Consider the following 24449-nt stretch of genomic DNA (forward strand, 5'->3'; position numbering starts at 1 on the left):
AATTTATAATTAATAATAACGCTATGTATTTCTCTTCCGAGTATATATATATATAGCAACATTTTTTATGTATGTGCAAGCTAGCTAGCAAACATATGATCATATCTTCTTATCTTCGTATATATAAAAGCATCAATCTTCAAATGAACAGTAATTAATGTTACAACATTTATATCCCATTTTATCCTCACTCTTTGCTGTATTTTCTGTAGCAATGATCTCCCAATCACGTGAACAGCTAGCCTTTCGGCTTTACAAAATAGGCTGTACATGTTTATGCTAGATTAAATTTGCCACTTAGTGAAGGAAATATGATGACACGATTACAAAATGGGGTATGCACGTTTACAGCGCTTGTAAAAGTTTTCACTGCTTTTTACGATTTTGAAGTTTATCTTCTCTTCTCACCGTAGCGCCTCTCGGTATTTTATTCCTCACATCTACACACAAAACTTTTAGTACTTCTCAGCTTGCTCTTCAGCCTTTGCATTCTCCCGATCTCTTGGGTATGATTTCTGCCTTTTTTTTTTAGTCTTAGTTGGCGATATGTGAATTTGTGCAATATGATAAAATAGATGTCTGCATAAAAACACCAAACAAAAACTCTGAAGTTCAATAGTTTCGGGGAAATATTTAAAACATAATAAAAAGGTGTCTCGAATTGCTGCTGTACCATTTCAGAATTTCTGTAGGTTAAGCCGCAAGCTTAATAGTTTGCTCTGTCCCCTCAAATCTTCAGAGTTGTACATCTTTTAGGCTGTGCGAATTGGCTTCTTTGCTCCTGAATTTTGGCATCAGGTGGGTATGTATCTCTCTCTTTGTTCTTGCAACCTTAGCAGGTTATTGCTTATTGAACAGTTTCTTTCAACACAACGGTTAGATGTAGGATCTGTAAGTATTGCACAGAAATTTGACTATTAAAGAGCTAGATCTATAAATTCTTCAAATCTATTGAGATTTGTTCAAATTGTACAAAAACAAAGCAATAAGGAACAAGAACAAAATGAGAAAAAAAAAACCCCCACAAAGATAGAAAAAGACAAATCCCAAAATGAGACTTTTATTTCCCTACCGAACAGTGATAGAAAAAGAGCCACAGAGAGAGAGAGAGAGAGAGAGAGAGAGAGAGAGAGAGAGAGAGAGAGAGAGAGAGGAAGAAGAAGTGTGAAAAATCGTGAGGAATGTGAGTGAGTGAGAGATGGTTGCGGTTGCGACCAATGTAGAGAGATGGAGAGTGAGAGGACCTCTCTCTCGCTTTGACATTCGCTGAACATAATTTTATATAAATTGTATCATTTTATTCAAACATATTCTCTATGGTTTTAATAATAACAAATCGATAGGATATAATATGTCTCTCATATTTATTTATAAATATTTTTTAACAAAATATTAATTAAATTTTTTGTAATTAATTTGTTTTCTATTATTATTAAAAATGGGTTAATAAAATTTTCTAAAGTAAAAAAATAATAAATCATTGAAACAAAATCATTTCTTTTTTTTTCTTCTAATGAAAATCATTTCTTTTTTTTTCTTCTAATCAAAATCATTTCTTTCACGTATATAGAAATCTATATATATTTAACAAAGATAATTTAGATGATGTAATTTTTTAATTTATTTTACATCAAAATGAAATTTCTTTTTTTATTTTTATGCTAGACTTAGGCTACGTTTGGATGTAGAGTTGAGTTGAGCTGAGCTCATTTCTTTATGAATAGTAGTGAGTTGAGATGGTGGATTGAGTTTTGTGGAGCCCATTTAAGATGAGTTTATATTTATTTGGATGTTAAGATGAGATTAATATTTTTTATGGACAGTTGAAAAAAGTTGTAGGTCCCACGTGTAAAAAAGTTTTGAATTAGGATGAGTTTAGTAAATTTAAGAATTGTGTGTCTGGATTTTAGACTCAGTTTAAAAATAGACTGAGATAAGTTGATCTCAGTACAATCAAACAACCAAACTAACCCTTTAGATGAATGGGTGTCAATTGCTCATTCGTGTATTAAATGCCGCGTTGTAAGTGAAGAATGAGATTTTAGGTCGAGACAAAAATTGTATTCAAATTTGATAGTCCCAAGTGTGAAAGATAATTATGGACATGGATCCTATAATTTTTATTGTTTTTTGTGTGGTTTCTTTAAACAACTTCAAACGCTCGTTAAAATTTATAGAATCACATTATGTGTTTATCTATTTTCTACTTAAAAGATTCTCAAATTAGATTATAGAGGGTTTGATCATCAATTAGGCCAACTTTTATGTATATATATTATATCAATTATGAATTATGAGTGAAATCTTTAATTCACAAATCCTAAAAAAAAAAAAGTCAAAAAGATGATAAAACCAACCATACAATCTTCTATTCCTCACCATACAATACCGCTAGTCATAGACGAAGTTGCCCACAATTGAGATTAATTAAGGGTGGAAAAGACTTCTCTAGAAACTGCACCATCATGACTAATAAAGACCGGTACAATAGATCCCATTTATATATTACAAGATTATGGGAGGGTCTTTCCCACTATGAAAGTTCAAGAAACTAGGAGGGATAAAGATTATAGCAATATTTTCAAAGACTTGCATTGAAGTTGCTCATTGTGCAAAATTATGTGCACATCGATTTTCATATTGATAAATTTTCACAACTTTCGAATCATTAAAGTTGCGAAGTTGAAAATTGATCCGTCCTCTCCGAAAGGTTGAGGTTCTCTGCTTTGTCTCCAGACAAAGCTTTTGTCTTTTGAACGGCGGTCCATAGAGTTTGTTTCTTCCAAATGGCCGACTACTTAGCTACAAAGTGGAATTATTTGAAATTGACGGAAGATGAGCAACAAGAATTGGTTCTACCAGAGGAAGCAGTATTATCTACTAAACTCAGAGGTAGCCATTGTGTTTTTTCTCTCATCCTGAATGAGAGAAATGCAAACCGCGAAGCATTCAAGTCCACCATGGCTAAGGTGTGGAATTTGGAAGGTTTGATTACTTTCACATAGATAGGTTTGAACAAGTTCCTAATAGAATTCCAACTCCTCTCAAACAAGAGGAAGGTGCTTCAGGGGAGACCATGGTCGTTCGACTGCCACCTCATTTGCCTCAAGAATTTCAAAGGTGGACTATCCCCCAACGAGATTCTCTTCACATCAGAACCCTTCTAGGTGCAAGTTCATAACATACCATTTGCAGGCATGAACGTAAAACAAGGAGAAAAAATAGGATCAATTATTGGGAAGGTCCATAAAGTTGAATTAGATGACCAAGGCTGCGGTTGGGGAAGTTTTCTCAGACTTAGGGTGGATGTATCCATAAACAAACCCCTCCATCAAGGGAAGATGATCAACTTAAGGGGTAAACAATGCTGGATTTATTTTAAATATGAACGTCTCCCTAACTTTTGCTTCAAATGTGGGCATTTGCAACACGTTAATGGGAAGTGCTCAAGTTTCAACCCATCCATGCAGCCTCAAGACCAGTATGGGCAGTGGACGTGGGCATCACATACTTCCTTCCATGCCCCTTCAGTGAAGAAGTACAGTGGTTCACCGGAACAGGCGTCACAAGGCACACCAACTCCAAAGCAACCAGAGGCAATAGGGGCCCAAAAGGATAATGTGGGATGGTCCAACATAGCAATCGAGGATGAATCTTCAAGTCAGAATACAACAGTTGGTTGTCAGAAGCAAGATATAGGCCATACCCTGACATGTCAGTGTAACCAAACATGGAACAAACTAGAGGATCAGGTATGTTGCCCAACTAGTCCGCACGAGGGACCCCCACACCATGAGGCAACTGATGTTCCAAGGAAAAGGCTCCTGCCTCACCCTTCAGTTTCACTGCCACATGTAAGCACAATAGGTCAAGCTTTACCTTTTTCCTTTACATGATAGTGAAATATGTGTTGACCTTAGCTCACCAATAGACCCCTCCCCTCTGTTTAAGTCAAACAACTCAAAATCCTCACCTCAGAATAGTGAACACCAAGCCAGCCCCGTTGGAACTAGAGTAGGCACCAAATGGAAAAGGAAAGCTAGGGAACAAGCTCCTACCCTAGCTGACATAACCAACTCTAAGCGTGTGTATACCCATTCCCCTAAAGTCAAAAGACTAGCATCTGGTATAGAAATCAGGTCTAGTTATAGAAGCCTCAAAAACCCAAAAACCATGACAGAACCTGCAATGAGTCCAATACAAGAACCAGAGGTGGTGGCTGGTCAGTAGCCCCACCTAGCCCAATGAATTGCATAAGCTGGAATTGGCTTGGGAACCCCCAGACAATTCATGAGCTTCTCCAACTAGTGAAGACAAAGACCCCACACTTGGTTTTTGTAAATGAAACCAAGTGTTCAAGTTATAAGATGGAAACAACCTGAGTTAAACTGGGTTTTGATAACTGCTTTACTATGAAAAGTAAAGGAAAAAGTGGTGGACTAGCCCTCTTATGGAACTCAAATGTGGAGGTGAAAATGGACACTTATACTGATTGGCACATTTCAGCCTATGCCAAACTGCCAAACACTGATAAATCATGGCTTCTAACGGGTTTTTATGGGCACCCCATAACTGCAAAGAGAAATGAAACCTGGCAAATCCTAAAAGCTCTAACACTAGCACCACAAGTCCCATGGCTATGCTTTGGGGATTTCAATGAGATAACCAACATAGATGAAAAATATGGTGCAGCCATAAGACCCTACAAACAAATAATGGAATTCAGGCAGACTTTAGAGCACTATGATCTCAGTGACCTTGGTTTTGAGTGCGATAGATACACTTGGGCAAACAATAGAGAGGGCAGACCATTGACTAAGGAAAGGCTTGACAGAGTGCTTGGAAATTCCTCCTGGATTGCTATGTTTGAAGACCACTCTATTTATCACCTAGCAACATACTCCTCAGACCACAGACCATTACTCATAACCATTCATAACAAGCTCAGCAGGCTAAGGAAAAAAAGAATTTTTAGATTTGAAGCCAAATGGAGTAAAAGAGAAGGATGTGAGGCTCTAATCAAAAGATCATGGGAAAACCTCAAAGAAACTCTTGATACTATTGGCAATACTCTTCAAAGCTTAAGGAACTGTCAGTTAGGCCTGCAACAATGGAGCAAAGAATTGCATAAGCTAGACAAGGAACTCTTACAGTCAAAATTGATCATGCTCAATCACCTTAAAGAATAGAATGAAGGACAATACTATGTTGAAATTAGAGAACTCAAAAGGGAAGTGGACTAGTTACTTGATGAGGAAAACACAAAGTGGAAACAAAGAGCCAAACAAAACTGGCTCAGGGAGGGGGACAGAAACACATCCTTTTTTCATAAATGTGCCAACCAGAGGAAAAAGCATAACACTATCACTAAGATCCTAAATGAGGCAGGTCAGGAGATTACAAGCAAGGAAGGAATTAGCTGCAAGATCCAACATCATTTCTAGAAACATTTTACCACATCCAACCCCACTAGAATAGCTGAATGCCTGAACACACTACCTTGTAAACTCATAGCAGAAATGAAAACTACCCTATCCCAGTCTTTCACAGAAGATAAGGTTAAGGAGGCTATGTTCAACATGAATCCATTGGGATCTCCTGGACCAGATGGATTTCCAGCTGTCTTTTTCCAAGACCATTGGTTGACAGTGGGGCCAATAATTATACAAGCAATCCTTTTTGCTCTGAATGGAGGCAGTTGGTCCAATGCTGTAAATGAGACCTACATTGCCCCTATTCCCAAGAAATCAAGCCCCTCGCAGGTGACATATTTTAGGCCAATAAGTCTATGCAATGTTTTTTATAAAATCATTGCAAAGACCATAGCCAACAGACTCAAGCTTGTATTACTTGCACTTATTTCCCCTACACAGACAGCTTTTGTCCCTAACAGACAGATCACAAACAACATCATAGTGTCTTTTGAGGCCCTCCACACAATGAAGACCAGATTAAAAGGAAAAGATGGTTATATGGCACTTAAGCTCGACATGAGCAAGGCCTACAATAGGATTGAATGGCCTTTCCTGAGAGCAGTTTTGAAAAAACTTGGTTTTGAGCATCACTGGGTCAATTTGATAATGAAATGTGTAGAGATAGTCTCTTACTCCATTCTCATCAATGGAGAGGCACAAGACAACTTCCTCCCCATAAGAGGTATCAGACAAGGGGATCCTCTCTCCCCCTAACTGTTCATTATGTGTTCTGAAGCCTTGAGTTGCATGCTAAACCAAGCTGAGTAGTCTAAGATTATAACAGGTCTACCAATCAAGAAAAATAAGCTCTCCATTAACCATTTATTTTTTGCAGACGATAGTATCCTCTTTTGCAAAGCCAATTCCATTGAATGGAGTAACTTATATCACTTGCTGGAAACTTATGAAGCTGCATCAGGACAGAGACTAAACAAGGAGAAAACCTCCTTATTCTTTAGCTCAAACACCAAAGAGGACACCAAAGATATCACCACTAGCATTACAGGGATAAGGGGCACAAATGCATATGAAAAGTATCTAGGACTCCCTGCTCTAATAGGAAGATCCAGGAATCACTCTTTCAAGGGTATTCTAGATAAAATGCAAGCAAAAATCTCTAACTAGAAGAATAAATTCCTCTCCCAAGCTGGCAAAGAGGTACTTATTAAAGCCATCATTCAGGCCATCCCAACTTTAGCATGGGTATTTTCAAGCTTCCCAAATAGTTAGTCCATGAACTCAACAAATTGGTAAGGAACTTCTGGTGGGGTCAGCAGACTCAGGAGTTCAAGATCCACTGGGTGGGTTGGAACCAGATGAAGAAGGCTAAATGCAAGGGGTGTCTTGGCCTCAGGGACTTTTCAAACTTCAACCTTGCCCTTTTAGCTAAGCAAGGATGGAAACTAGTCTCCAATCCTAATTCTCTAACGGCCCAAGTGCTCAAGGAAAAATACTACCCCAACAAAAAGTTTCTCAAAGCAAAACTGGGGCAGAACACCTCCTTTGTGTGGCAAAGCTTTCTAGCAGCAAGACCCTTACTATTGGAGGGGATGATATGGAGAATTGGAGATGGAGAGACAACTGAGATATGGAAGGATAAATGGCTTCCCAAACCAAATACTTTCAAGCCTAAAGACTCAATTAGATTCCTACATGAGAATACAAAAGTATCCTTCCTCATAGATAATTCGACATTTCAATGGAAAAGGGATTTGGTTTCCTCCCTGTTTACTAAGGAAAAGGCTAGGTTAATACTGAAAATCCCAATTAGTCCCCTCTCCAAGCCTGACAGGCTATATTGGAGATGCACCTCATCAGGCCAGTTTACTGTCAAGTCAGCCTACCACCTCCTAAATGAGTTGGAAGACCAAACTAGAGGTCAATCATCTAACCTCAGAATCCCTCAAGCACCATGGACCAGATTATGGAAATTAAACATCCCCAATACCACTAAAACATTCCTTTGGAGAGCTTGCCTTAATGCTCTACCCACTCGAGCCAATTTAAAAAGAAGAAAGGTGACAGAAGACCCAGCTTGCCCCATCTGCTTACAGACAACAGAGACCATTGAACACACCCTTTAGGATTGCCCCTCAGCAAGGGATGTGTGGGCATTGAGTAATAGGAAATTTCAGAAGGCTAGCACACATTGTCCTCCATTTGTAGAGAAGTTAGAAAGCTTAGAGGACTCACTGGGGACAGAAGAGTTACTCATCTTTGCTATCACTTCTTTGAACATTTGGAAAAGAAGAAACGAAGGGGTCTTCAAAGGTCACCTCACTCACCCCACCTCTGTGGTCAAACAATCTCAACAATTGGTAGAAGACCTTCAATGGCTACATGTGAGTAAGAAGACCAAGTCACCGAGTCAGCAGAATAGTACCCATTGGGAGGCTCCTCCTCAAAGCAAAATCAAAATTAATTGGGATGTTTCAGTGGACAAAGTATCATGCAAGGTGGGGGTGGGAGTCATTATTTGAAACTGGAAGAGCAAAGTGTTAGCAACCCTTAGGATGAATCAGGATTTGTTCCCAGATCCTCACATGGCAGAAGCCTTTGCAGCTTTCCAGGCAGTAACCTTCTGCAAGTCACTAGGCTATCAAGACATCATCTTGGAAAGAGACTCATTATTGGTTGTATCAGGCCTAAAATCAAAGACAGAAGACCTCAATTATTCATGCTTGATTATAGCAGACACCAGAGACATCCTCAGCATTTTTAATTCATGGTCAATAAGGCATATTGTTAGAGCAATCAATGTAGTTGTTCATGCCTTAAGCAAAGATGCTAGCTCTTAGCATCAGTGGTCGTACCACAACTTTTGTAAACATTCCATCTTGTATTCAAACTATGGTTTCATAGCTATTAATGCAAGTCTACTTTTAAAAAAAAAATAAAAAAAAAAAACAAAAAAAAAGGGGTAGCGAAGTTGATGCTTGATATCTCTTACTTCTAAAGTAGTTGCCTCAGCTTCAGTCACTCAAATTATCAATATTCATTTTTATTTCTCATCAAACAAATGGCATCTTCTTCTGAAAATCCTAAATGTAGTCACCTGCCACTAGGCAATATCCCAGCGCATGCAAAGCGATAATTATTTCTAGAGCAATGCTACATACAGTCGTGAAATTGCAAACGTCGTGCAATCGCTTTGAAAAAAAGTGGGGTCCACGATTAAAAAGTTATTTTTTTTTCATGTGGGTCCAATATTAATTCATTTTTTTCAAAGCGACTGCACGCCGCTTGCACAACCACAACTGTAAATATCATTTCTCTTATTTCTAATATTGTTTGTTCCATTATTTGATAAAACTCTGAACTCGCTTGGTTGTAGAACCACTAAATTTCAGTAGTAATTTTTTAATTAATTTTTACAATATGGAAAATATATTCGATGAAGTGGTAAATATAATAATTAATGATCATGCTGTGACAAATTTTAAACATTTAATTTGAAGATATATAATTAAATAGTCTAAAAAAGTTTAAAATATCGTAACCCCCCATCTATTTAATTTTTATACAGAAAAATAATGTTGAAAGTACTTTAGGCTGAATGCATGAGTCATCACTACAATTAAATATCTGTAAACTAATGGGATATTTATATGAACCAAGAAGTCCACACGCGATGCTCCTCATTAATCGCGCGTTATAAAATATTAAAATATGGTTATCTTATAATCAGTTTTCTTTTTGAATATTTTTATTGCTAATTCATGCTTGGATAATGATTAACCAGCTGAGATTCAGATTCAGGATTATTTTTATTATTATTTTATTATTTTAAGATGTAGTATTAAATAATTAAAATTATTTATTATATTTTATTTATAAATCTATTATTTAATACCACATCATAAAATAAAGAAAAAATAATAAAAATTAAAATAATAAATCAATTCCTCAAATGCAAAAACCCAAAAACCCCTTATTCGAAAAATAGTAATAACATTTATGGAAAGCTAGTTGCAGACTATTGTACGTACAAGATTCCCAAAATCCAGGCCACTTGGGCTACACGATGTCGTGCATCGAAATGGAACGAAAGAATCCGGCATACTGATCTCCTCTCCCTCTGGCCTCTAACGTTTTGTTATGATCTAAAATATTTGCATCAGTATTTGTCATATGAGTCCAAATTTATAAGAATAAAGAATTCCATTGTCCACTCAACCAAACATGTCATTTAGTAATCAAGTCTAAATTTATAACTTCGGTTAGCTTTTTTATTAGATTCCCTTTGACTTCCTGTTTTAAATTTATTTGTTTTCTGTTTTGTCACTTAAAACACTGCCGTTTTAGCCTAAGATTGGAAACCTATTTCATCTCCTACCTCCTGCGCGCCGCACGCCCCCTCCCCCCTTCTTCTTCTTCTTCTTCATCTTTTTCCTCTTCTTCCTGCTCTTAATCCGTCCCTCTCCTTCACCGCTTCATCAAATTGCTTCGTAATCTCATCTCTCTGCTTCGAAAGCTCTTCTTTTGCACTATTCGCCTTAGCCCATTCTGTTGTGACCTTCTCACTTGACCTTAGAGCTTCTTCCTTCTCGCGCAGAGCTTCATCCCCCTGCCTCCGGCCCGCTCTAGTCGTGCTTCTTAACTGCTTCATGAGCCAGAGCCTTCAAGCGGTTGAACGAAACCTGCAACTCCAATTTCGAGTTCTTCGCAACTGTGCGTTTGTTTGTTTCTGTTCTGATTAAATCTTGCTAGCCTTCATCCTTGTGCATTTTTTTTTTCTTTTCTGATTAAATCTTGTGGGAGCTTCGAGCAAGAGGGCAATCTCCATTGTAAGTTAAGAATTCAGTAGTACAATTAATCTTTTACTTTCTTTCATTTTCTTTGTTGGTTTTGTTTCTGTTCTTTCTTCATATTTTTCGACCAAGACATCTCCTACTCAAAATTTGTTACAGATTTACATTTCTTGACTATTATTTTTTCCCTTTGATTCTTGGTACCGGATTTAGCAGTGGGTCAGAAGTAGGAAATAAAATCAACAACGCACCATCCTCGAATTCCTCCATGTTTTCTTATACTTTTTGTTAAGCAGACGTTTGATTGCTTAGAAAACTGAGGAAAATGCTAAATAATGGAAAAACAAAGAAAAACTGTTTAAACAAGAAATTCCCTTTTATACCCACTTTTTATATATAGAAGATATATATAATATGTGCATGCCTGCAAAATACACGTGCCTCTTAATTACAATATATATCAATTACGCACGATGCAGCTATTGTGGATAGAAGATGTCCTAAAAAATAAATAAATAATTACACACGATGCTCAAAAGCCATTGACTAATGATTTTTTTTCTTTGAGCCTTGCAATAATTAATTCCTAGACTCGTCTTATCCCAAAGTTTTGATTACCGATCGAAGTAAAGATTTTAGAAATAATTAATTTATTTGGGAAAAAATACCTGAAAAACCGGAAACGAGAAATGCTTGTTTGGAATTATGTGGTGTAAAATACTCGATATCTCCCTATCTTTTTTTTGATAAGTAAAAGTAAATTTTATTAATGAAAGAGGCATAGCCTGAGTACACTAGAGGCATACAAAGATCATGCCCAGTTACAACTAAGAACTAGAGAGAGATACAAGCAAAGTATGGAGAATATCTCCCTATCTTGTTTGTGGAAAGTGGGGTCATTTAATATATAACAAATTTCAGTCATGATCAGACATTAAAACAAAATTCATGGCTGCCCAGAAAAATTCATGCCTAGCTACAAGCTATATATGAGGCATATTTAAGAGCAATATAATATGGTAGGACCCAATCTTAATTTCCATGCCCATTACACTGATCTATATATGCAACTGCTCTCTTAATTATTTGATGCCTTTTTCTATATATCATCGATCGATCTATATAAGCTTAAGCATTCCCTCTATATATATATATATATATGCCTAGCTTTTGCCATTTGTTTCTTTCTTTTGGTTAATTCTTTATCACTTTTTAAGTAGAGCTTCCTAACTTTCCTTTTGAATCTCATTAATTAGGTATAAATTAATCAGTTCTGAAATGGTATATTATATATAGTACTGTCTAACGCATGTGATCTCATATATTGTCTATATGCATCCTTAACGTTCTGGTCCCAAATTATTTTCCTTTGTCGTTAGAAAGATGCAGAAGCAGATCAAGGTTCAATTATTTTTCAGCGCCAAATCCGAGGAGGCTAAGGCTGCAATCTTCCATCTATAAGAGTTTCAGGTGATAATGGTTATTTTAGTTACTAAAGATCGATCATTTAGGTATCTTGCATTCATTTTATATTCCTAAAATTTCATGAGATCATTAGCCATAACTTCTATCAACATTTTGGTCGTTATTAATTAATTTTGTCGACTTTGGTAACTCGAACTTGTGTTTTATGGAGGCAATATATATTTCAGTGCAGAATCCGTCAATCAAAGCCGGTTTTCTACAATCAATTTTCCAGACTGAAATATCATGTCAAGTGACTTAGGGACACCACTAACTAGTCAAAGGACTGGATCGAGTTCCTTGAATGCATGCTACAATGTAACAAACGCGTTCTTAGGTAAATAAGGATGCTTCCATCCTATATACATTATTTACATTGATCTTGTTTCATTTAGCTTGATAGCTATTAAATTATACAGACCAATAACTACTATGTGTCTTTACTTCTCAGGAATCAGTTTACTAACAGTCCCTTATGCACTCTCAAGAGGAGGGTGGTTGAGCTTGGTGTTCTTTTTCTTAATTGCCGCTTTGACTTTTTACACTGGCATTTTGCTAAAGAGATGTATGGATGCTGATCCATCAATTAGACACTACCTGGACATTGCTGAACGAGCATTTGGTAAAAGAGGTAGACTAATAGTCTCAATCATCATGAGCTCTGAGTTGTTCCTTATTGGAATAGGGCTTTTGATTCTAGAAGTCGACAACTTAGAGAAGTTGTTTCCACATTTTGCGCTCAAGATTGGTACACTGATAATCAGTGGAAGATGCTCATTTGTCATCATTACAGCACTAGTTATCTTGCCCTCTATGCTCTTATCTGACTTGAGTATACTATCTTATGTCTCTGCCATGGGAGTGTTTACTTGCGTTGTCATAGTTGGCTCCATTTTCTACGTTGGTGCACTTGGTGGAGTTGGATTTCAAGCAAAGGGAACGTGGTTAAATGTGGATGGCATTCCTACTGCAGTTAGCTTATATATTGTTTGCTTTGGCGGACATCCTGCGGTCCCTTCAATATACATTTCCATGCGAGAAAGATGTAATTTCAGCAAGGTATTCAAATTACCCAAACACAATTATATGCAATTTTTAGTATATGTTAAATGAGACTCTCCTTGTCATAGTACTTTATGTTTTCAAACTATTTTATGTTTTTCTATTTGATCTTATATGTATTTTAGTACTACTCATGACATATATGTCACATGCACAAGCCGTCACTAAAATTTGATCACATTCGAACGTTCAACCGAATGTTGGGTGACAAACCATCACAAAACGGTTGAATAGTAAACCGACACAATATCTATTTGGTGATGCAGTCGCCAGTTGTTGTGCCAGTAGGTTGACGATTTCTTTCCGTCACGCGAAAATTTTTTTAGTAATGTCACATGCACAAACCTACACATCCCATATATTATGAGTAAGTCGATTGAACTTTTAATATATATACCGGTCAATATTTTTGTTAAAAACTCAATCGACTTACTCGTGCAGGAGGGACAATATCTTAACAGAATGAAACCTAGAGACCAACACAAAATTTTTAACCTTAAGACCATTCTTTAAAATGGGTTTAAGCCCAATAACTAATTATCAATTTTCGATGCATTTCTTGTTCATATACCATCAATAACTCCATGTATATGTAGTTCACCTACATCAAAGCAAACATTTTGATCATACAGTTTAGTTATTTATTTCAGGCATCTAACTAGTGTAAGGTTGTCCTTCTCTCTTTACAGTTTTGCAGGTTTTATCGTACGTCTTCATCTGCAAACACTATAATCTTTAGTTATTTATTGCAGCCATCTAACAGCTGTAAGCTGGTTTTCCTTCTCTCTTTACTGTTTTGCAGGTTTTATTGTCTAGTTACAGTCTCACAACGCTAACTTACATGCTAACAGCTGTTGTGGGGTATCTCATGTATGGAGACAACGTAGAATCACAAATAACTCTGAATCTACCAAGTGGAGAAGTTGGTGCAAAAGTGGCTATATATTCCACTTTGCTGATTCCAATTACAAAGTATGCATTAGTGATAACCCCAGTTGCAACTGCCTTTGAACGTGAGCTATCTACAAATTACAAGAATTCGAGACCTTTACGAATGATTATCCGAATCGTATTGCTTACAAGCACAGCAATTGTGGCACATGTATTTCCATATTTTGAGAACCTCATGGCCATCATTGGTTCTATATTTGTTGTGGCAGCTTCATTTGTACTCCCATGCTTGTGCTATTTGAAGATTGCTGTTTCACTCAATGGTTGGAGAAGTAAGTTTATGGGTGTTGTAGCAATAATAGTATTTGGAAGTGTAGCAGGAATTTTAGGGACCTATTCAGCCTTTGTTGACCTTTTACAAAATGTTTAGATCATATTCTGAAGTTTGTATTTTCTTTTCATATGCATCAATATGTCCTGTCATGCATGCATCCTCCTATTATTGTATGAGGAAAACAAGGATTTGATGAATTCTTGAACTATCACTTTTTTGTAGTATGTAATACAAACTATAAAATAAAATGGCAATTGCAAGTTTTGGTAGATTAATGTTAATCTCCAGTTTAGGTAGTCATGTAGTCTTGTCACTTTACGAATCATCCACGCCCAACCAATTGGTTTGGCTGATTGCATTTCAAAAGCTCATTCATTATGCTCAATTCAAGCACTCGAACCTTTGTCTTTCTTGAAAACCTTGTTCTCTCATAAGCCATTTAAATTTTTCAATATGTAAACCATACCATGGAAAATAGAGTAAAAACAAAAAGAAAAAGCTGGGAAAGAATTAGGTATGGACAAAATTAGTTTATCGACGCTTCTAATCGATGGTAAGATGCATATACATATTCACAATTAATGTATCGTACGTGTCGTGTAAAAAAAATTCAACTATAGTTGGTCAATGAGCTTTCGTTAATTATGGCTATGCTAACTACTCGAAATTATCGTTGAACCATATTGTTTGCGTTAAAGTCGTCTTTCGTAATTAAGTTGAAATATTGTATATTTTATACATTTAGAACTAATATATTTTATTTATTTTATTACATTATTATTAGTTTTATATAAAAAAATATTAAAATAAATAAATCCAAATTGTGATTTAAATTAGTTAGTAGCATAATTTATTCTTAATTTTAAAACTTGTGATTTTATACATAATTTTTTTTATGTATGATTTTATACATAGTTAGTAGCATGATTTTATACATAGTTAGTAGCATGATTTTATACATAATTTTTTTTTATATGTATAACAAATATTATATTGTTTTTGTTATTTTATTTTATTTATTTTTATATGTAGTCGTCAAAAGAAATGAAAATTTAAAAGTAAAAGTCATACGCTGGGACCTGAAGACTTTTCCTTTGATTTTTGGGTCATTCACGCCCCAGAAGGAAAAGAGGGCTGGGGGCAATATATATATGCATTTATTAGGGCTGAGCACCGACAAAGTCGGAGTCGGATTTGCCCTCCTCCGACTCCGACTTTGTCGGAGGCCGAATCCGACCTCCGACTCCGACTCTACTTAGACCCCACTCCGCTCCGACTCCGATTCCGAATTGTCGGAATGGAGTCGGAGCGGAGTCGGAGTTGGGCTTTTTGTTGGGCTTTTTTATTGGACTTTTTTTTAGACTTTTTTCTTTGACCCAATTAATATTTCAATTTTACAATTTGCAACTCTAATCGGATTTGGGCTTCCATATCAATTTTTTTTTTTAAATATAATTTGAGATTTCTAATTTATCTAACCAAAATTAATACATTAAAAAATAAAATTAAGTAACAATTTAATGTGTATTATTTAATTAACTCACTAAAAAAATCACTAGTTAATTATTACTTTATTAATTATTACTAACTTAGTGAGTTAGTTATATATTAGAAATTTGACAAATTTTTTTTATTGTTTTTATATCCAAGGGAATATATTTAATAATTATGTAATTATATTGTGATATTAATTTAATATATATTAACTAATAGTATACTATTATATATATATATATATATATTATATTAGTAATATACTAATACTAATACTATTAGTCTATTAATATATAGTAATATTTATTAACTTATTTACTATAGTCTATAACAAATAACTAGATGTAATAACTAGTAACTAATAATATGTAATAACACTAGTTACACTAGTTCTAATAGATAATAACTTAAAGATATTAATTTAATATATATTAACTAATACTATACTATTATAATTTTTATATATATTATATATTAGTAATACACTAATGCTAATACTATTAAATTAGTAAATTAGTAATATTTATTAACTTATTTACTATAGTCTAATAACTAGATAGCCTAGATGTAATAACTACTAACTAGTAAGTAGTAACTAATAATATGTAATAACACTAGTTACACTAGTACTAATAGATAATAACTTAATGATATTAATTTAATATATATTAACTAATAGTATACTATTATAATTTATATATATTAACTAATACTATACTATTATATATATAATATATATTAGTAATACACTAATACTAATACTAATACTATTAGTCTATTAATATATAGTAAATTAGTAATAATTATTAACTTATTTACTATAGTCTAGTAACTAGTAACTAATAATATGTGATAACACTAGTTACACTAGTAGTCTAGTACTAATAGATAATAACTTAAAGATATTAATTTAATATATATATAACTAATAGTATACTATTATATATATTAGTAATTTACTATATACTAATAGTCTAATACTATTAGTCTATTAGTATATAGTAAATTATTAATATTTATTAACTTATTTACTATAAGTTTATAACTAATAACTAGTGTGAATTACTAGTAAATTATTGAATTTAACTAATGATGTTAATATATAAGATATAGTTATATAAAATCTATATAATCAATTTTAATTTTTATACATTAGTATTAAATGCTATTATAAATTTATTACTTATATATTAGTGTTATATGTTATATTATACATTAGTATTATAATGTTACATGTTATTAAGCATTTTAGTATTTATACATTAATATTACTTGTTATTATATTTATATTTATATGATTAATATATAGAAAAACACATATATTATTTATAAAATATATACATTAGCGGAGTCGGAGTCGGAGTCGGTGGGAAGTCGGAGTCGGATCGGAGCGGAGTCGGAGTCGGATCCGCCTGGACTTCGACTCTGACTCTGACTCCGACTTCCCACCGGAAAAATCCTCCGACTCTTGTCGGAGCCAGAGCGGAGTCGGAGCCGGAGTCGGATTTTCGAATTTTTTCTCAGCTTTAGCATTTATTCAAAGGCGCGCCACACACTTTTATTTTGGCTGGGGGCATTTTCAACACGGCAACACTTTTATTTTCTCTGCGCCGCGCACTTATATTTTCTTTGGGCATTTAATTCAAGCGGCACACCTTCTTTTCGTTCAGCAAGTTAATTCATGCATTTAAGGCCGCACATAATTTTATCTCTTGGGGCATTAATTCATTCATACCGCAGACATATCTTCTCTAGATGGAATTCAAGCCGCACTGGACCTGTTATTTATTCTTTTCTTTTCATTGAGAAACTACAGCATCATTGAAGAGTTTTTTGTGAAGTCTAATTGTTACTACAGTCCAATCTCTTTCATTACTTTTAATCTCTATCTCCATCCATTTGACTTATTCTTTTCATTCCTTACATTTTATTTAATTTCAATTTGAAGTTTATAGTGTATTTTGATATTTTTGGCTTAAAAGTTTGGACATTGTATTTGCTATTTATTTTATTTTATGTCAGTTATTTTTTTCTTGTTTCTTTAAGCTTTCATTAAATATACATTACAATTTCATTTTAAATTGATTAAAGGTTAATTAAAATATAAATAAATTCAATTTTATTATTTAATTTTCAAATTAATTAAAATTGTTTAGTGTAGTTGAATCCTTAATTGTTAATTTCAATTTGTTAATCTTTTACATTCCATTTCGATACTAAAAAATCTAAAAATATTAAGCTAGTCTATGATTATTGTTTTTTTTTTTTTTTTTCCGTTACACTCTTCCATTCATTATACATACCACCGCTTTTGTTTGTGAAAATTTTTACCATTTTATACGAGTTTGAATTTAAACAATTTTTCCCGATGAGAGGATTTAGAAATTTTATTCCTAATTATTACATGACATCCTCCTGCACTTGGGATAGCCTTTGTGCTACTCATTTTTGAGTGAGTCATTTCGCACACCTATGGACCAGGCTCTCAACAACTCGAGTCTTCGATCTTGGGCCTGCGAACACAAAGAAAATACCTCGAGACAAGGGCCTTGGTGGAGACTGGGAAGTCTCCGATGCCAAAGTCAATATCGTCTTAGTTCTATGCAAGTGAATATAGAGTTCGAAATTGTACTAGCTAGTACCTATGGATTGCCATTTATACCCGATTTTTGGGGTCAACTGCCCATGCCCTGTGTCAGGGAGATGTGTCCCATCAGTAGTTCCTTTAGTTAAATTTCTTTAATGTAGCGTGACTTCTAGGGTGGCGTAATTAATTAGGCGTGGCTCCCTATCCTGTTTATCTTACAAGTACACGCCGTCAAACTCTTCTTTCCTTATCTGTCAGAGGATCAAGGGCTCCCTGTGATTTGTACCCACCTATCTGCTCAAAGCTACATGAGACTAGGCTCTGTAGAGGGATGCCAAGGTGGCGTGTTCCCCCTTTCTTTAGGTTATGGGGGGTTTCCCACACTTTCGAAGTCGTAGGCTGACCTCTGCTCCGAGGTCGGGGTCCTTTGATGGGCCAATGCGTTGCCCGGCTGACATTGGCCCCCCTCGTATTTGGGCCTACACTTTGGGCCTCTAACTCGAGGAAAAAATTCCCTTACAGTTACCCCACCAAATGGACTAACTCGATGGAAATTTCTTCATTCCTTTTCTTTCACATCTTTATGCAACTGTTGTCGCTTGATGTCTCGCGGTATTTTCTTTATGTTCGCAGGCCCAAGATCGAAAACTCGAGTTGCTAAGAGTCTGGTCCATAAGTGTGCGAAATGACTCACTCAAAAATGAGTAGCACAAAAGGCTATCCCAAGTGCAGGAAGATATCATGTAATAATTAGGAATAAAATTCCTAGATCGTCTCTTCGGAAAAAGTTGTTTAAATCCAAACTCGTATAAAATGGTAAAAGTTTCACAAACAAAAGTGGTGGTACGTATAATGAATGGAAGAGTGCAACAGAAAAAAAATAGTTATAGACTAGATTCATATTTTTAGATTTTTTAGTGTCGAAATGGAATGTAAAAAACTAACAAATTAAAATTAACAATTAAGGACTCAACTACGCTAAATAATTTTAATTAATCTAAAAATTAAATAATAAAACTGAATTTATTTAAGTTTTAATTAACCTTTAATCAATTTAAAATGTAATTGTAATGTATATTTAATGGAAGCTTAAAGAAACAAGAAAAAAATAACTGATATAAAATAAAATAAACAGTAAATAAAATATCCAAACTTTTAAGCTAAAAATATCAAAATACACCATAAACTTTAAATTAAAATTAAATAAAAAATAAGAAATGAAAAGAGTAAACTAAATAGATGGAAATAAAGATTAAAAGTAATGAAAGAGATTAGATCGTAACAACAATTTGACCTCTCAATAAGCTTTTCAACGGTGCTGCACTTTCTCAATGAAAAGAAAAGAATAAATAACAGGTCTCATGCAGCGTGAATTCCATCTAAAGAAAATATGTCTGCAGCGTGAATAAGTAATGCCCCAAGAGATAAAATTATGTGCGGCGAACTAACTTGATGAACGAAAAGAAGGTGTGCCGCTTGAATTAAATGCCCAAAGAAAATATAAGTGCGCGGCACAGAAAAAATAAAAGTGTTGTCGTGTTGAAAATGCCCCCAGCCAAAATAAAAGTGTGCGGCACCCTTTGAATAAATGCATGTAAATGCATATATTATTATATATGTTGCCCCCAACCCTCTTTTCCTTCTGGGGCATGAATGACCCAAAAAGCAAAAGAAAAGTCTTCCGGTCTCAGCTTATAACTTTTAATAACTTTTAAATTTTCCATTTCTTTTGACTACTATATATAAAAATAAATAAAATAAAATATATATATATAATATATATATGTTATATATATAAAAATAAATTATTCAATTAAATCATAAGTTTTAAAATTAAGAATAAATTATGTTACTAACTAATTTAAATCACAATTCAAATTTATTTATTTTAATATTTTTTTATATAAAACTAATAATAATGTAATAAAATAAATAAAATATATTAATTTTAAATATATAAAATATACAATATTCTAGCTTAATTACGAAAGACGACGTTAACGCAAACAATATGGTTCAACGATAATTTCGAGTAGTTAGCATAGTCATAATTAACGAAAGCTCATTGACCAACTATAGTTGAATTTTTTTTACACGACACGTACGATACATTAATTGTGAATATGTATATGCATCTTACCATCGATTAGAAGCGTTGATAAACTAATTTTGTCCATACCTAACTATTTCCCAGCTTTTTCTTTTTGTTTTTACTCTATTTTCCATGTTATGGTTTACATATTGAAAAATTTAAATGGCTTATGAGAGAACAAGGTTTTCAAGAAAGACAAAGGTTCGAGTGCTTGAATTGAGCATAATGAATGAGCTTTTGAAATGCAATCAGCCAAACCCATTGGTTGGGCGTGGACGATTCGTAAAGTGACAAGACTACATGACTACCTAAACTGGAAATTAACATTAATCTACCAAAACTTGCAATTGCCATTTTATTTTATAGTTTGTATTACATACTACAAAAAAGTGATAGTTCAAGAATTCATCAAATTCTTGTTTTCCTCATACAATAATAGGAGGATGCATGCATGACTGGACATATTGATGCATATGAAAAGAAAATACAAACTTCAGAATATGATCTAAACATTTTGTAAAAGGTCAACAAAGGCTAAATAGGTCCCTAAAATTCCTGCTACACTTCCAAATACTATTATTGCTACAACACCCATAAACTTACTTCTCCAACCATTGAGTGAAACAGCAATCTTCAAATAGCACAAGCATGGGAGTACAAATGAAGCGGCCACAACAAATATAGAACCAATGATGGCCATGAGGTTCTCAAAATATGGAAATACATGTGCCACAATTGCTGTGCTTGTAAGCAATACGATTCGGATAATCATTCGTAAAGGTCTCCAATGCTTGTAATTTGTAGATAGCTCACGTTCAAAGGCAGTTGCAACTGGGGTTATCACTAATGCATACTTTGTAATTGGAATCAGCAAAGTGGAATATTTAGCCACTTTTGCACCAACTTCTCCACTTGGTAGATTCAGAGTTATTTGTGATTCTACGTATTCTCCATACATGAGATACCCCACAACAGCTGTTAGATTCAGAGTTATTTGTGATTCTACGTATTCTCCATACATGAGATACCCCACAACAGCTGTTAGCATGTAAGTTAGGTTGTGAGACTATAAAACCTGCTTACAGCTGTAAAACATGTAACTAGACAATAAAACCTGCAAAACAGTAAAGAGAGAAGGACAACCAGCTTACAGCTGTTAGATGGCTGCAATAAATAACTAAAGATTAAAGTGTTTGCAGATGATGACGTACAATAAAACCTGCAAACTGTAAAGAGGGAAGGACAACCTTAAACTAGTTAGATGGCCTGAAATAAATAACTAAACTGTTGAACGTTCGAACGCGATCAATTTTTAGCAACGCTTTGTGCATGTGACATATATGTCACGAGTGGTACTAAAATACATGTATAAAAGATCAAATAGAAAAACATAAAATAGTTTGAAAAGATAAATTACTACAAGGAGAGTTACATTTAACATATACTAAAAATTGCATATAATTGAGTTTGGGTAATTTGAATACCTTACTGAAATTATATCTTTCTCGCATGGAAATGTGATCCATTATTAATCCAAATCCAAGAATAACACTTAAATACATAGGAAAAATAATCTCAATCTTCACTCATCAGGTGGTGCCGGACCTCCATACAAGTACCCATCCTTTGTATCAAAATATACAGTTACACGAGGTGGAAACATATGTGGGACCACTAAGGTAAGATTTTACAAATCTCTGTATGTGGTAAATAAAACTAATGCTAGAAACATATATAGGTGGAAAAGAAATTCATGCAAACAAAGAAATACTAAGAAAATATAATGCTTGACAGTTTGCAATTTATTGATCTCAAGTATGCACCAATCATTCACATAAGAGATTACACACCCCAAAAATCACTTTTTGTTAAATCATCCATTTTATTGAGGTGTGCAAATGGTCGTTATGGACCATTGCACACTCTGGCTCCTTTTACACCACTGATAATGACTATGTATTTGACTTCATAACAAGCGATGCCTAGTTTTACACCCAATGCATTCATGACCAAACATTATCTAACCTCCATTAATCTTGAGGCAACGGCGTTGACCCAAGAGGATTACCATCTCACCCAAGCCCATTGTCACCCGGTGACAACCCTAGGGACACCACTTAGTTTTATATTCTCCCGTGTGACCAAATGAGCTCTATTGAGATAATGCCAAATCTCGAATTGGGGTCGTGAAACACATGCACACAAACAAATCCATTGACACTAAGTCCAAGAATTTTACAAATTTTTGCTTACACATAAAATCATAGTTCAATGGCATGATTATTAGCAACAGGTATCAATTATAATGCAACCAAAAATACAGCAGTTAATACATGAGGAGTGATATAACAACAACAATATTTGTTATGAAAAATATAATATTTTAAACAGCATCTTCAAGCCCAACAGTTCACAAGGACCCTCAACCACCTTAAAAATTCTCAACCAGAGCTACAATTCAACCCCAACACTTCGCATAACTACACATATCAAAACAACCAAGCCAAGGTCACAATTTCACAATTCCAACAAGAAATATTTCAAGGATATTTTGAGAACCAATTATTGTGTACAGGTAAAATTATCAGAATGATCAAAGCATCCCAGTTCTGTAGCTTGTCGAGGTGTTCCCATTAGCAAGTGACGTAATGGTCATGCAAGTGGTGGTGTTGCTGGGCAGTGGGTCCGAGGGTGTGGGTGGTTTGTGAAAACTGCATTATTGCTTTTCAAAGCAAAGATTATGATTCTGAAACATTGCTATGTTCATGTGGCTAAGACAGTAGTCGTGTGGGAGGGATTGTGATAATTGGGTGGTCAACAATGTAAACTCTCAAGAAGAGAATGCTAAGGGTCAAAGAGGGAAGTGGGACATATAGTACATTATAGGGACTAAGAAACACAAAGAGGAAGCGGAAAGTGGCAAAGGGGATAGGGCCTAGCTGGCCTGTGGTGATGGTGTTGGTTGGATGAGGTTTGGGTTACGATTGTGTGGGGAAAAAGATAGAGGGTGGCGAAGGTGTTTTTGGCGACGTATGAGGCCAAGGCATGGAGGACCGTAGCGGCAGTGCTCACAATGGAGATGAAACAAAGAGGGAAATAAGAGAGGAAGAGAGCGTTAGAGAGGGAGGAGGGAGATTTGAGAGGGACAATGAGCTCAAAAGGGAGGGGAGCCCATGGTGGAAAGGGGTGACAGCGGAGACTAGGGTTTCTTGAACCCAAAGTGTCAAACTTACTAAGAGACAAGGAGGGAAAGAATGGGTGATGGTCAGCACGAGATGGGGATGGAGATCTACAATGGTGGATGTCAAAGTGTGGTGGACCATGACAGCAGAACCCTAACTAAAACAAAAATTGAGAAAGAGAGACGAAGAGATAGAGAGATCAGAGAGAGAAGTCAAAGGCCGAGGAAAGGATGAGGGAGATGGCGGAGGGGAGAGGGATCTTGACCTATTTATAGGCTAAGAAGCTCGTCATGGGTAGCACAGTCCTTAACTATGGTTAGTGGTGGTGGATGGCGGCCAGGCAGCAGAAGAGGGGCTAAGGTTTTGCATACATGTGGGTGTGTAAGATTGGTGTGCAAACTAGCATACAGGAGCTAAGAGACTACCAATCATGGATGGTGCAAAAGGGGGGCAAACAGGAGAGAATGGTAAAGAGCACTCCAAGAAAGGAGAGAGAAGAAGAAAAGAAGGGGGAAAAGGGGGTATTTAGGGTTTTCTTTTTGGCAAAACAGTGTCATTTTCTAGGGTTGGTGAGGCTTCCTTCTAACCTTGGGTTTGATTACGTGACAGGCCTCACAAGTGGGGGCATGTCTGATCCCTCGGAGGTGATGGTATATGAGTAGTAGTGAAATTGTTCACTATCTGAGTCAAAATAGGAATTCACAAAAGCATCTAGATCCAATCCTTCATCTGGCAAGTTTTGAGGTCCTTCTACTAGTTTTTCTTCCCTTGTTCTTATCACCTCCTTCTTGGGCATCTCACTTTTCCTTCCACCACCCTACTAGACTATGCCTTCCCCTAGGAGTATTATTCCCATCCCACGAGTCTCACTTCATGGGGTCTAGCTAGTCAGGTGAACAAGACTCTATTGCAATAGTCCAGGACTTTGTTGCGATGTTTCACAGAGGGAGAGAGAAGATGGCACTCTGGGAGGGAGAGAGGAGAAGAAGAAAAGAAAGGGAAAAGAGGGCGTTTAGGGTTTTCTTTCTAGCAAAATGATGATCGTTTTTGGATGGACTGGCTTCCTTCTAAGGCCCTGGATTTGATTGAGAACCGGGCTTCATAGGTAGGGGGTATGT

General features: G+C 35.3%; 2 protein-coding genes across 11 annotated transcripts; one reads left to right on the plus strand and one right to left on the minus strand.

The window, feature by feature from the left end:
* The first annotated feature begins 9767 nt into the window (after window positions 1–9767).
* On the plus strand, window positions 9768–14251 carry LOC122281873 (amino acid transporter AVT1I-like). 10 transcript variants are annotated; one of them, XM_043093715.1, is made up of 5 exons: window positions 9768–10261; window positions 11605–11695; window positions 11883–12026; window positions 12141–12748; window positions 13554–14251. In XM_043093715.1, exons 3-5 carry the CDS (start codon window positions 11936–11938, stop codon window positions 14070–14072), a joined length of 1218 nt encoding a protein of 405 aa, XP_042949649.1. In that variant the 5' UTR covers window positions 9768–10261; window positions 11605–11695; window positions 11883–11935; the 3' UTR covers window positions 14073–14251. The 10 variants fall into 10 exon arrangements, with proteins under 10 accessions (XP_042949649.1, XP_042949651.1, XP_042949653.1 ...); XM_043093717.1 differs by having other exon boundaries at window positions 11609–11695; XM_043093719.1 differs by having other exon boundaries at window positions 9768–10145.
* A 6403-nt stretch (window positions 14252–20654) lies between these two features.
* Window positions 20655–21197, minus strand: LOC122282212 (amino acid transporter AVT1J-like). Its single transcript, XM_043094164.1, has one exon. The coding sequence runs from the start codon at window positions 21195–21197 to the stop codon at window positions 20655–20657; it is 543 nt and encodes a 180-aa protein (XP_042950098.1).
* Between the last annotated feature and the right edge of the window lie 3252 nt (window positions 21198–24449).

This window comes from Carya illinoinensis, chromosome 11 (genome assembly GCF_018687715.1).
Source record: "Carya illinoinensis cultivar Pawnee chromosome 11, C.illinoinensisPawnee_v1, whole genome shotgun sequence".
Classification (NCBI taxonomy): Eukaryota; Viridiplantae; Streptophyta; class Magnoliopsida; order Fagales; family Juglandaceae; genus Carya; species Carya illinoinensis.